The sequence below is a fragment of the Ochotona curzoniae genome, unplaced genomic scaffold (assembly GCF_017591425.1).
Source record: "Ochotona curzoniae isolate NIBS_2020 unplaced genomic scaffold, NIBS_Ocur_1.0 scaffold_2453, whole genome shotgun sequence".
Taxonomy (NCBI): domain Eukaryota; kingdom Metazoa; phylum Chordata; class Mammalia; order Lagomorpha; family Ochotonidae; genus Ochotona; species Ochotona curzoniae.
The window spans coordinates 12,148,236-12,160,461 of record NW_024467094.1 but is presented as its reverse complement, the minus strand read 5'-3'; the positions used below and the strand labels follow the sequence as shown (position 1 = coordinate 12,160,461).

Sequence of the window (12,226 nt, the reverse complement as noted above, 5' to 3'; positions counted from 1 at the left end):
CTTCCTATCTGACTTTCCAATAAAAAAAGTTAAAAGTTTTTTTAAAGGAGGCGTTCCAGGGCCATTTCTGTGGCATAGCACTCTAACCCTCTATCTGCAGTACCAACATTCCCTTATGGGTACTGATTAGTCTCATCTGCTCTACTTCCAACCCAGCTCCCTGCTAATGAGCCTGGGAGCAGCAGAAGATGGTCCAAGTGCTTGAGTCTTTGCACCTACATGGAAGACTTAAAAGCAGCTCCTGGCTTCAGGCCGCCCAGCTTCAGCCATTATGGCCATTTAGGGAGTGAACCGGAAGATCTTTGTCTCTCCTCCTCTGTAAATCTGACGATTTGTTTTTTTATTAAAGTCAGATATACAGAGGGGAAGATCTTCTGTCCACTCCCCAACTGGCCGCAACGGCTGGGGTTGAGCTGATCAAAGTCAGGAGCTTCTTCCAGGTCTGCTATGTGGATGTAATGTCCCAAGGCTTTTGGACTGTCCTCAACTCCTTTCCCAGGCCACAAACAGGGAGCTGGATGGGAAGCAGAGCCACTGGGATTAGAACTGGTGCACATATGGGATCCCGGTGCATGCAAGGTGAGACTCCCACTAGGTTACTAGGCCAGGCCCAGATATCTAAAAAAAAAAAAAAACTAAAGTAGACACTGGCTCTGTGACTAACAATTAGGCTTCAGCCTCAGCTCCAGTTGGGATTCACCCATAAAGAGAAGGGCCTACAGTTACATGACCACTTAGCGTGGACTCTGGGAGTTCTAGGGGTTGTGAATCATAGAGACAGGACTGGATGAGGTCTTGGGTAGACCCTCCTGGACACCAAGAGCATCAGTACACACACTGCCATCAGCAGTCAGCACGCAGCAGCCAGTCCAGCTGGGTCAAAGGATTGCTTCTTACAGGAAATTGGTAATGGTGTATTTCACAAATGAGAGTAAGTTGGGAAATTAGTGCAATTTAATCACCATAGGGAATGACACCAATACAGTCAATAAAAATAGCATGTAAAAAAAACTGTAGCATTTTACATTTTATAAATGGCACCCATTGAAGACTGAACCAGTCGAAATTTGAGACACTGTTACCTACCATTAAGTCCTTTAAGAAACCATGGACAATTAAAAGGCACTTTGAGGATTCTAGTTTTTCACTTGTCGCAGTCTCTCAAACCCGCCCTAGTTGATAAGGAATGATTAATGCTGGCACCAGAGAATCCTATTTGCAAATGGGGTGAAGGCGTCAGTCCACAGGACATACTTGACCAGGCGGGTTGCCCTCTTGTGCTCCAGCCTTCTGGGCTAAGTGGCAGTATGCTCAGCATAGGAACAGGCATCCGACCACCAACAGGCGTACCAGGGGCTCTGTGGGAAGCGCTCTGCTAGCTGGATGTGCCTTCTCTTGATGGAGGACCTTCGCATGAAGAGGACCATGTCGAAGGCTGTGTCACCCAGCACATGTTTTGCCCATAGCTGTTAGGAAAGCTTCCTGGGCGTGTGGACACGGGGAAGGCTGGGCATGAGGGAACTTGCTAAACAAAGAATAGCATTTGTGACAGCTTGCAACAGGTCCACACATTTCACCTTGGTCTCTTTAGCAAGTCTGCCTTCAAAGGCCATGTTGACCTCTTGGTCTCTTACCTATACAAGCACGTCAGTTTCCATCCCTGCTTCCCTCCTCTGCCAGGGAGACTTCCAATCAGAAGTCAGTACATACGGGAATTCATTGCTGACACAGGGATGAGAGGATGAGACAAAGAACCCATGGGTTATCTAGTAAACAATTTTTAAAAATTAGCTCTCCACGATGATTTTTCCTAGGCCAACACTGCATGCAGACGTTGTTTCAGGAACCAAGTCATGACTCGCTCTGTTGACCTTAATGCAAATGGAGACCACCCCTGGGTGGCACAAAGAGTTGGTGGCCACCAATATTTGCCCAGCCACTTATCACCGTGGTCCATTGATGGTCATACCCCTGCTTCTACCTCCCAGAGCTTTGGAGATAACCCCAAGGATGCATCCTTAGGCTTACAGTGAGAACACCTTGCTGCCAGTGGAGGCCTGACAGGATCCAATAGTTGTTACTAAGACAAAAAAATGCTGTTGCAAAAAGGGCAGGTTAGAAGAGGGAGGCAATGTGAATACTTCTTTAGAAAAACTCAAATCCATCTGCTTATCAACATATAAAGGCTGAGACCATCCAGGGTAGTAATTTGGTCCACAGAACGCTGAGTGTGAGACGCAGCTATGGTGAGGAGGCAGCCTCTCTGCCTGACCCCGTGGGAGTGGTTAGCCATCCTTTTTGACCTCGGGAACATCAAAGAGTCGGGCTGCTTTCCTGCAGAGCAGAGAGAACCAGTAGATCTGGGGAGCGATGAGGAAGGCATTGGCCACATTGCAGTAGAAAGGGATATTGAATGGCACTTGGATCAGGCTTAGCCCCTGCTGTTGGCCATAGGCCCAGTACATAAAGGGAAAAAGGAGAATCCGGCAGGAAAGGAAAGTGGCCAGCGTGAGGATTCCGTTCATCTTGTAGAGGAGGGTGTGCTGCTGCTTTAGCTGCAACAGAAGGGGCAAGAGAAGGCGATGTCACCAAGAGGTTGGGGCATCAGGGAATGCTTAGCCCAAGTCCCACTGCAAGAGGAGTCAAGCAGGTGTATGGGCTAATCCTAATCCAGGCCATCAGATATTCCACACTTGGAGAGAAGGTTGAGTGCCATCACATCTATATATACATATGACCTCCTGGATCTTCCAGTAATGACACTGAACTTGGCTTGAACACCCTACTAACAGAACAGTGGATTAGAGAACACAAGTGAGGTCTCAAACCTACAAACACACACCCACCCCGCCAGGAAAGACTGATGGTGAAGTCTACTGAAGGGTCTCCAATTCCACTCTCTGGCATTAGGGCGTCCAAACCCTCCACCCTCCACAGGAAAAGCAGGGTCCGTGGCCTCCCACACTCTGTTTGCCCTTCCATTTATATATATATTATATATATTATACATGCCTGAATCAGAACTCTGCCAAGTGACACAAACGGAGTGCTCAGTTCTGCAGTGAAGATGCAACCAACAAAGAAATCCCCAAGGTGTCCCCGGAGTCTCTGCAGATGAAATAAGAGCCAGAGGTTGACAAAACACCAGAGGGAAAGTCCTGCCTGGGAATGGGTGAACACAACAGACCGGGAAGGGCCCAACAGGCCAGCACAGCTCTCTCTGGTGGCCTCAGAGCAGCAGCACTGGGTTGGCTGCATCCCTGGATCGATGCAGACCCTTAGAGCATCACACACCCAGAGGCCTCTGGATTTTCACTACTGCCAAAAGGCCATGTGTAACCCTACTTCTGTGTGTCTTAGTCATGCCAGGGACACTGAACCTGTGTCCAGTCCAAAAAGTGTGCCAGGCCATATGGTAGATGATGGGTCCCAAAGCAATCGAGTAAAACCTCCTAATGATAATACCCTTGGTCCCTCCTTTCTCTAAGAAAGCAGCCTAACATAGTGGTACCAACTTTCGATCAGCCACACTGAGACAGAAATAACCTCTTTTAGGGCCCAGTCTCTCCATCCAGGTGACAGAGCCCAGAGCTCTGAAGTGCCTGCTGCTCCATAGGTCCCCAGGACTGTGTGTGTTCTTTTCATTGCCCTCTCCCATTCTGGCTAGGAAGGTGTTCTCGGGAAAAACATGGACCTGGGGAGAAGACACAATGCTATTTTTGAGTGCTTCTGTGACATCATTCAGTACTGTGTCACTACAGAAGCACCGTTTTGTATTCTATTGGTACTTCATATCATATTAATATCTGATTGGCAGAACTTCTGACACCTGCTAAGGAAATCACAGAGGACTGAGGGGATGGCTCAAAATAATGAGTTGGTCGTGACAATCAAGTATACTTCAGATTTAATGATTTGTGTCCTTTGAGTGCAAGCAGCTGGCACAAGGGGAGGGATGCAGAGCAGCCGGGAGAGAGGGAGGACCAAGGCTGATGCTGCCCTGCAGTCGGGGAAGGCCATACCTGTGCAACTGGTACAAGGACAAACAGAATGACCGCGTGGTGCGTGATCATGAGGCGGTTCTGACTTAGGAAGTTTCGAAACGTGGTGGAGTGGCTGAGATTCTGGTCTCTGGTTCGGTACCACTCACAGAGGTACATGGCATAAGTATCATAGATCATGTATGGAATAAAAAACCAAACATATTCTCGGGCAAGCCAGTGCCTGAAAGAAAGCACAGGGATGGGCCTGAGAAATCATGATGGATGTCGAACAGGAAGGCTCAAAGCCACATATTCCCATAGTCCCTTCCGTTTTTGGCTCCCTAAGCTGCTGTTACTCCAGGTACTTTATGAAATAAAGAAGAGGCGCAGGCCATGATCTCATACTTCAGGGCAAATCCATGCCCGTCAGAGGCACGACAGGTATCGACTCCGCCCCACTGTATTGAAGCAGCTGTCGCTACCTGCATGATGTAGCTGTGCATTTGTAATGGGTTCTTGGCATTTTGTGGCACAGACTGACTGGGATGCAGGTATCTGAAATGATTCAGCAGCCCCACCAAGAAACTGGTTTGGAAAATGTCCCAAGTCCCAAATAATCCATTCGTTCCAGTTGAACTCCTCAGTTGCTCAAGAGCTGGGAGTCTTGACTTAAACTGCTGAACCCACAAATTTTCCCCCGACTGCAACCAATCCCACTCTAGGGGGCCTCTGGGAGCCATGATGGCCGTTTTCCGTGCAAAACTGGCTGATCCCAGTTCTGTTCTGTTCTTTAGGAGGTGGGGCGGGGAGGGGCAAGTCTGGCAATAGACCAGGAGCTCAGGGACCACATCCCAGCAGTCAGACACCAGCAGAGAGCCTGTGGCAGACACCGGGCTCCTCAGCCCTCATCCCGGGGCGGAACCAAGTGTTCACTGAGTCAGTTCACTCGTGTCCTCCAGCAGCTGGCAAGGAGAGTCTGCAGTGACTGCAGGGTGGCATTCTACAGGACTATATATGAAACATCTAAACAAAAGAATGAACTGTGATGGGGCAGATTAGATTTACCAAACTGGCACATTGCTATTGGGCTCCCGTGTATCCAGAGAAACAAATTGTGACTCTCACACTCCCGTTCCGTCAGTATCCCCTGCAAGTGCTTGAGTCTTCTCCCCTGAGAGTAAAGTGCAGGGCCCGCTCAGGTGTGTTTTAACGTGGTCTCAGAGGCGATTTCCTAAGGCACCAGTCCCCCGAAATGCAGTGTTGCTCATTTACTCTGCAGAGCATGCCACTCAAGTCTGTCTTCCTGAATAACCCCTCAGGTGCCACAGCATAGCTAAATAACGAATTAACCATGTGATAAAGGAAAACAAATAGTAATGGCAAACACGGTACACCGATAGGTAAATTTATTAGTTTCCAGCTAGGCAAAAAAAAAAAAAAAAAAATTTATCCTGTCCTTCAGTAGTTTCAGTTGCTTTCCTTTAAAAAAAAATAAATTTATTTGAAACTTAGAAGGAGCCAGGTCTATACCAGGCCACAGCTGGGAGGCTGGAACTCATCGCAGACCTCTCATAGGGTAGCAGCAAACCAGCTCCTTAAGACATCATCTACTGTCCCCAAACTTTAGCAGCAGGCTAGATCAGAGGCAGAAGCAGCACTTGAACCCAGGACTCTGATAAGAGCTGTGGGGGTCCAGGTGGTATCTCAACTGCTGTGCCGTCTGCTTGCCCCTCTGTTGCATTCTTGAATCCCAAATAAAATAACTACTGAATGCATGGCTGAAAATTAAGTGCTACGTCTCTCCTCAGTGTAACATTGGGCTTAATATTTTTACACACAGTACCAATTTAGTAAGAACTGAAATCATGACTCGTAGGTAGGATCTCTGAAGACTTACAAGAGATCTGGATGATAATCTTAGCCACCACTAGCCTGTAATCTACTGTCTCTGTAAAAACAAAAGCGGCAATCTATCTTACTTCTCTGAGTTATTGTTAGGATTTTAAAAAACTGGAAACCTCTTAAATATAGAAAGTACTATCCCGGGCCCTGTACAATAGCCTAGCAGCTAAAGTTCTCACCTTACACACACCAGGATCCCAGATGGGCACCGGCTCATGTCCTGGCTGCCCCGCTTCCCATCCAGCTCCCTGCTTGTGGCCTGGGAAAACAGTTGAGGATGGCCCAAAGCCTTAGGACCCTGCACCCATGTGGGAGACCTGGAAGAGGCTCCTGGTTCCTAGCTCAGTGCAGCTCTAGCTGTTGCAGCCAATTGGGGAGTAAGTCAGTGGACAGAAGATCTCTCTGTTTCTCCTCCTCTCTGTATATCTGACTTTCCAATAAAAATAAAATGAATCTTTTTTTTAAAAAAGAAAGTACTATCCAAATTAAAGTGCCAAAACAGAAAACATCTCTGAGATCAAAGATAAAGTCCTTTTTAAGCATCTATCCTCCGTTAAGACTCTGATGGGAGTCCTTGACCCCACACCACACCATGTGTAAAATCTGGGAGAGGGCATTTCTAGATACCCTTTCCTTCCATAGACTGCTATGTGAAGGCAAGCAGTGAGTGTAGGCGAATCATAACACAAGATCTGGTGTCCATCACGGGCGCCCAGAGGCCTCCTTTCTTAGATAAGAGAAGTGCCTAAAACATCCTTCTGCATCCTCCTTGCACAGGGGAACACACGAACAAACACAGTGCCTGTTTCCATTTTTGTAGAGCAAGACTCTGAGGCATAAAGAGACCTGAAAGGAGAAAGCTAAAACCAAACAGGCTTGCTCCAATGCTCAAGCCACAGAAGCACTCAGGTTCTGAAGGCAGATACAGCAGTGCTATGGGACTGCCCATTATTACACGGGACTCTGTTCTTGAAATGCACAGGGGTTGCTTGCCACTGGCACTCCACGTTAACTGCATCGACTGCAGTGGGCTCTGCCTTCATCGTGGCTTAAGCATTGCAGAAGAAGCTGGTTTGGAATTGGATCTGGCAGAGTGGGGGCACTGAGGAAGCTTGTTGTATGAGATGGGAAAATGCTCAAGTTCATCACCAGGAACCGGTTCTGCTTAAAAAGGAAATCTTAATAGCAGGATCCCTGCCCAGTGAGACAGATGCTCAGCCAGGGTGCCCTTGCTTCCTGGCATGGGGCAAAGCCGAGCGGGGAGAAGGAGGAGGAAGGGTTATCTAGTTGTCCCTGGCACATCTGCCCACCATGCTTTGGTTTGACAGGAAGAAGCGACAGTGTTTCTACAGCAGCAGGTTAAAACACACTATATGGCTCCGTTCCAAATACTACACAAACCACACCATCCTGAGGGTGGCAAACTGGGCTGGACATAACTGCAGTGCTCCAAGGAATGGGTGTAGACTGGGTCTGGCGAGTGCCAGACTGAACTTGACTCCAGCACCCACTGGTGCTCTTGAGAGCCAGGGTGGGTGTAGAATGGGCTGAGCTAGTCTCAGCTCCTGCTGAGCCACGCTAGAGCTGTGTCTGGGCGTGGACCAGGTGTGGCTGGGCTGTAACACCCAACAGTAAGAACCGGAATGGGTGTGGGCTGCTACGGTAGGGCTGCTGTTCCTGCCAGAACAGGAGGCAGACTAAGTCAGTCTGAGCCAAGGACTTACTGGTGTGCATGACATCTGCCATGGGGAGGAGACCTGACAGAGAAGCTTGGGGAATTCCTGTCAGGATGCAGTCCCTGCAGGTGAGTGCAGGAATCAAGGCTGGGAGCAGCCCAGACCAGGCCAGGTTATGGTACCCTTCAGCATACTTGTGGCTCAGGTCTGGGGGCAGGCCAGGCTGAAAGTTCCTAACACCCACTGGCAGATCTGAGAACCAGAATGGGGTGCAGGATGGGCCGAGTTGGGCTGCAGCACCAACCAGTTCATATTAAGGCCAGGACTGGGAGCTAATTGGGCTGAGCTGGAAGGCAACACGCACCAACATGAGCTGGAACTGTGGACACACCAGGCTGGGCCAGGCTACAGTACCCAATGTCAGGTGCTGAAGTGAAGTGGGCCATGCCAGACTGGGGATAACACCCATCAGTACACGAGAGACCAGAAGGGGAGGGACTGCAAGTCCGATAAGGGGTTGCGGGGGCTTCCCTGCTGGGCCACTGCTCCCACTGGTGAGCATGAGAGCTGAGACTAGGGGCAGACCAGGCTGCGCAGTGCCACAACACCTGTTGGCCTGCATGTGAACTGGGTTGGGGGAGAACTAGGTTGGGCCAACTATACCCACTAGTGCATACATATGCTAGAGTAAACGCAGTCTGGTTGGACTTTGCCACAGCATTAGCTGGCAAGTGCTGGGACTGGGGGCAAATCCTGTAAAGCTAGACTGCAGAACCACCTGGAGAGTGCAAGATCCTGGACTGGGAGTGGGTCCAGCAGGAAAACAGTGGGCACCTCTCTGATAGGCAGCAACTCCCACTGGTGAACACGAGAACCACGGTTGGGGGCAGGCCTGGCTAGACATGAGTGTGGGGTTGGTTGGGTTGAGCTAGGCTTCAATGCCTGTTGACATGTACAAGAGCTGAACAGAATGTGGGACAGACTGGACCCAGTCTGCTGCACAAACTGGCAAGCACAAGAGCCAGAGTTGGGGGATGGGTCTGGTAGGGGTTATTGGAGGGTCACTCTGACTAGGCTACAGTTCCCGCTGGTATATATGAGGGCCGTGTGTGGTGGGCAGGGTTGGACTGGGCTGCAGCAGCCACTAGTTTATGTAAGAGATGGGGCTGGAGACAGAACTAACCCAGCAATTGCAACTGCTAGTGTGTGCATAGGCTAATGTGGGTGACAGACTGAGCTGGACCCCATGGTCTGGGATCACCTCAGATGAGGTTTCACTGAGGAGCCCCACAATTGAACCGCTGGACTCAGAACTCCAACCAGAGAACTGCAGGATCTGTGGTCTGACCGTGGAGTGCATGTGTCAGAGCTGGGTTTCCTCAATGGCTTAGAGCACTGGATGGATACCCAGATGCACACAGAGGATATGGCAGTCCACTGGGGCTTGCAGAGGACATCTGGTACCAGTGCAGAGGAAGGAGCACAGAACAAATTGGTCAACTACCCCAGCCAAGCATTGGTAGCAAGTATCTGGGTGAATAGTGGACTCTAAGGTGGACTATGTCAGCGAATGGACCTTGGAAGTATTTCCTCATCCTTGGAGCGAGGAGATCAACAACATTTCAAAATTATCAAAACCATCTGAGCAGAACCCTCGGCTCATGTTCCACATCAGGGACCCTGGGATGACATCGGGTGTCCGTTCCCCATCCCCAGGTACTGAGGTGGTTCGGTGGCTGGGTGTGGCTTCACCCTCATCTTCCCCTCAGACACAGAAATTAAAAAGAAAATTTGGAAACAATGGTTTCTAATCCTTGACTCTTCCTACCCTAATCAACTATGTCAGCTATGTAAACATCATATTATATATCATATATATCATATTATATATATAAATTAATTAAAATCCACACCTTTCTGGCCTTAATTTATGGCTTGATGGACTCAGACTGCAGACGGATGTACACTTCTTTACCTGCCTCTGCCCTGGGCTCCAATACATACACACACTGGTCTGTTTTCAAAAGGACCAGCAAGCAAGTCCAGAGGGAAGACCAGAGCAGCATTTGCAAGAGAGTGGAGTGAGTCTGTTCCTCTCTACCCAAGGGCTCCATTGCCTGCACTGGACATACCTGGCCCCGTGGACACTCCGGAGTGGAAACCCAAGGAAATCATCTACAGGAACCCAAAGCCATACTCCCACTTGGCAAACAACAGTCCTGGACCCACCAGGGCCACGCACCACCTCTAACAGCCACCTTGCATGTGCCTGCGACTCCCTGACTCACTAGCATTTCTTGTGTTTACTTCCTCCTAATCTGGGGATGCTGAAGGAAAGAAGAGGAGAAAGGCAGCGATAGTGATGACCATGTTTTCACCTTAGTCAGCTACCCACCAGCCAGTGCTAGTCAAGAACCAGTGCCTGTAGCAGCTAACATAGCCAGTCCGCAAGAGTTCCCCAGCCCTGGGACCTGTACTTTTCTCGCTCTAGGGCCTGGATGTTACCTGTCGCTGATCACGTCGTTGCAGGAACGGATGACCACGATCCCTGAGCCCGTGGCTAGCACAGCCTGTACCGAAGAAACCAGCCTAACCAGGGCAGAAACGGAAAATAAAAGAAGGCATGTTCGGTCCAGTACTGCGGACAGCACGAGGCCAAACTCCTGGGGATGTCAGGGCAGTGAGGTGAGCAGTAGCTTCAAGAGGTTGTCCTCCCCCTACCCCCACACACACACCCCATCCCTCCGGGGGAGTTCGCAGAGGGTCTTCGGGAAGCTGAGGGTGAAGCCACCGGGAGGAGCAGGCCAGGGAAGGCGGCCCCCTCGCTTCCTGTCGCCCCCCTTTTCCGCCCACGGCGGCGCGGGGCCGGGCGCTGGACAGTGGCGCGCGACTGGCGGGATGGGCAGCGCCCCGGCCCTCGCACGCGCTCGGTACCTGGTGCTGATCATCACGCAGTCGGTCTCCGTCCATTCCGGCCGCGAGCGGCGCAGCGCCCAGGTGCAAAACGCGAAGAGTCCAGGGAAGAAGACAGAGCCCCAGGCCAGCGTCAGCAGCATGGGTGCTCAGGATCCTGCCGCCTGGCGCGGCGCCGCTCGGCGTGGCTCGGGTCGGCTGCGTGCCGCTGGGGAACTGGCGCGGCCCGCCCGTACTTACTCCTACCCTCCGCCCTCGTCCCAGCACCAGCCCCAGTCCACCGCAACTCCCGCAGCCGCCGGGCGCTGGCCCGGAGCCCGCAGCGCGGCCCTCCGCGTGACCAGGCCGGCGGCCGCGATAGGGCACAGGCCGGGGCGGGGCGGGGTCTGGCGGCCGCCACCGCCCCTGGGTTCCCCCCCACCCCCCGAGGGTTTCCCGGGTTCCTCCGGCCAGCAGGCGGGTGGGCTGCGTGGTGGACCAGGGGCCGCTTCCCCAGCCGGTGCCTTGGTGCGCACAGCCAGGCCGGTTCCAAATGCGCAGACACTGCGCCGGGACGGATGGCTGCAGTTGCTGTCTCCAAAGCGGCCACGGGGGCTGAGACACTCCCGGCCTCTGTTCCGTCACTGAGGACGCCTCCCCCGCCCCGTGGACCTTCTGCCCTCCCCAGCACCGGACTAAGAGGGCCAGGTCGGGAGCGGGGTAGAGAAAGCCAGGTAGGTACTTGGGCAGGGCGCAGACCTCCGGGCTAGTCAGGATCCCGTGCGGAGTGCATCCCCGGCTTTGGGAGTAGGAAGGATGGTCGCGGGCTTAGGGCCACCTCCATCACGTCTTGCTTCCGAACATGAGTCTTCAGGAACTGTGTTTGCTACACGAGGGGGTGGATGTCTTCTTCTCGTGCCGCCAACTGCTGGGGAACAGTTCAGTATTCGGCCCCGCCACAGACTCCATCTACTCTGATGCTCTTGGCTTTGGTTCTGGCTCAAGATACTCTCCAGAGTGTGGTGACTGTTTTTATTGTTGTTGACTACGTGTCCTTATTTGAAGTTCTTTGGCCAGGTGCTCTAAACTTGAATGGATCATTTTCATTCAGCATCAATCATGTGGGACAAGTGGAGGGAGCTTCGGAAGGTATAAGGAAAATGTGTATTGTTGGAAAAGTTAAGCATGGTTTTAAAAAAAGTGTACCAAAGTAACCTTATCTTACATTTTTTTCTTTTTAAAAAAATATTTATTTTACTTTTATTGCAAAGTCTGATATACTGAGAGGAGGAGAGACAGAGAGGAAGATCTTCCGTCCGATGATTCACTCCCCAAATGGCCCCAATGACCGGAGCTGAGCCAATCCGAAGCCAGGAGACAGGAACCTCTGCCGGGTCTCCCACATGGGTGCAGGGTCCCAAAGCTTTGGGCCGTCCTCGACTACTTTCCCAGGCCACAAGCAGGGAGCTGGATGGGAAGCAGGGCTGCCAGGATTAGAACTGGTGCCCATATGGGATCCTGGGCGTGCAAGGCGAGGACTTTGGCTGCTAGGCTATCACGCCAAAGGCATCATTTTCTTTTGTAACTCAACTTAGGCCCTACAAGTTGTAGGTACTCAATATATATCTAATACATTTAAAACCTGTTGTTTATTGAGAACTCATTATATGCCAAGCTTTATACCAAACTTTTCAGGTACTACCTAACCCCCCAACAAATCCTTGTTCTGTATAAATGTATGTATGTATGCCACATGTGCACACATGCATGCAC

The 12,226-nt window shown here is 51.1% G+C and overlaps 1 protein-coding gene across 2 annotated transcripts; it reads right to left on the bottom strand.

Annotated features, from left to right (window-relative positions):
- Nucleotides 1–1,964: 1,964 nt before the first annotated feature.
- Nucleotides 1,965–10,617, bottom strand: TLCD3A (TLC domain containing 3A). Of its 2 annotated transcripts, XM_041000602.1 has the most exons (5): nucleotides 10,496–10,617; nucleotides 10,067–10,150; nucleotides 4,023–4,224; nucleotides 3,013–3,108; nucleotides 1,965–2,555 (listed from the first exon to the last, which is right to left on the bottom strand). In XM_041000602.1, exons 1-5 carry the CDS (start codon nucleotides 10,615–10,617, stop codon nucleotides 2,286–2,288), a joined length of 774 nt encoding a protein of 257 aa, XP_040856536.1. In that variant the 3' UTR covers nucleotides 1,965–2,285. The 2 variants fall into 2 exon arrangements, with proteins under 2 accessions (XP_040856536.1, XP_040856537.1); XM_041000603.1 differs by lacking the exon at nucleotides 3,013–3,108.
- Between the last annotated feature and the right edge of the window lie 1,609 nt (nucleotides 10,618–12,226).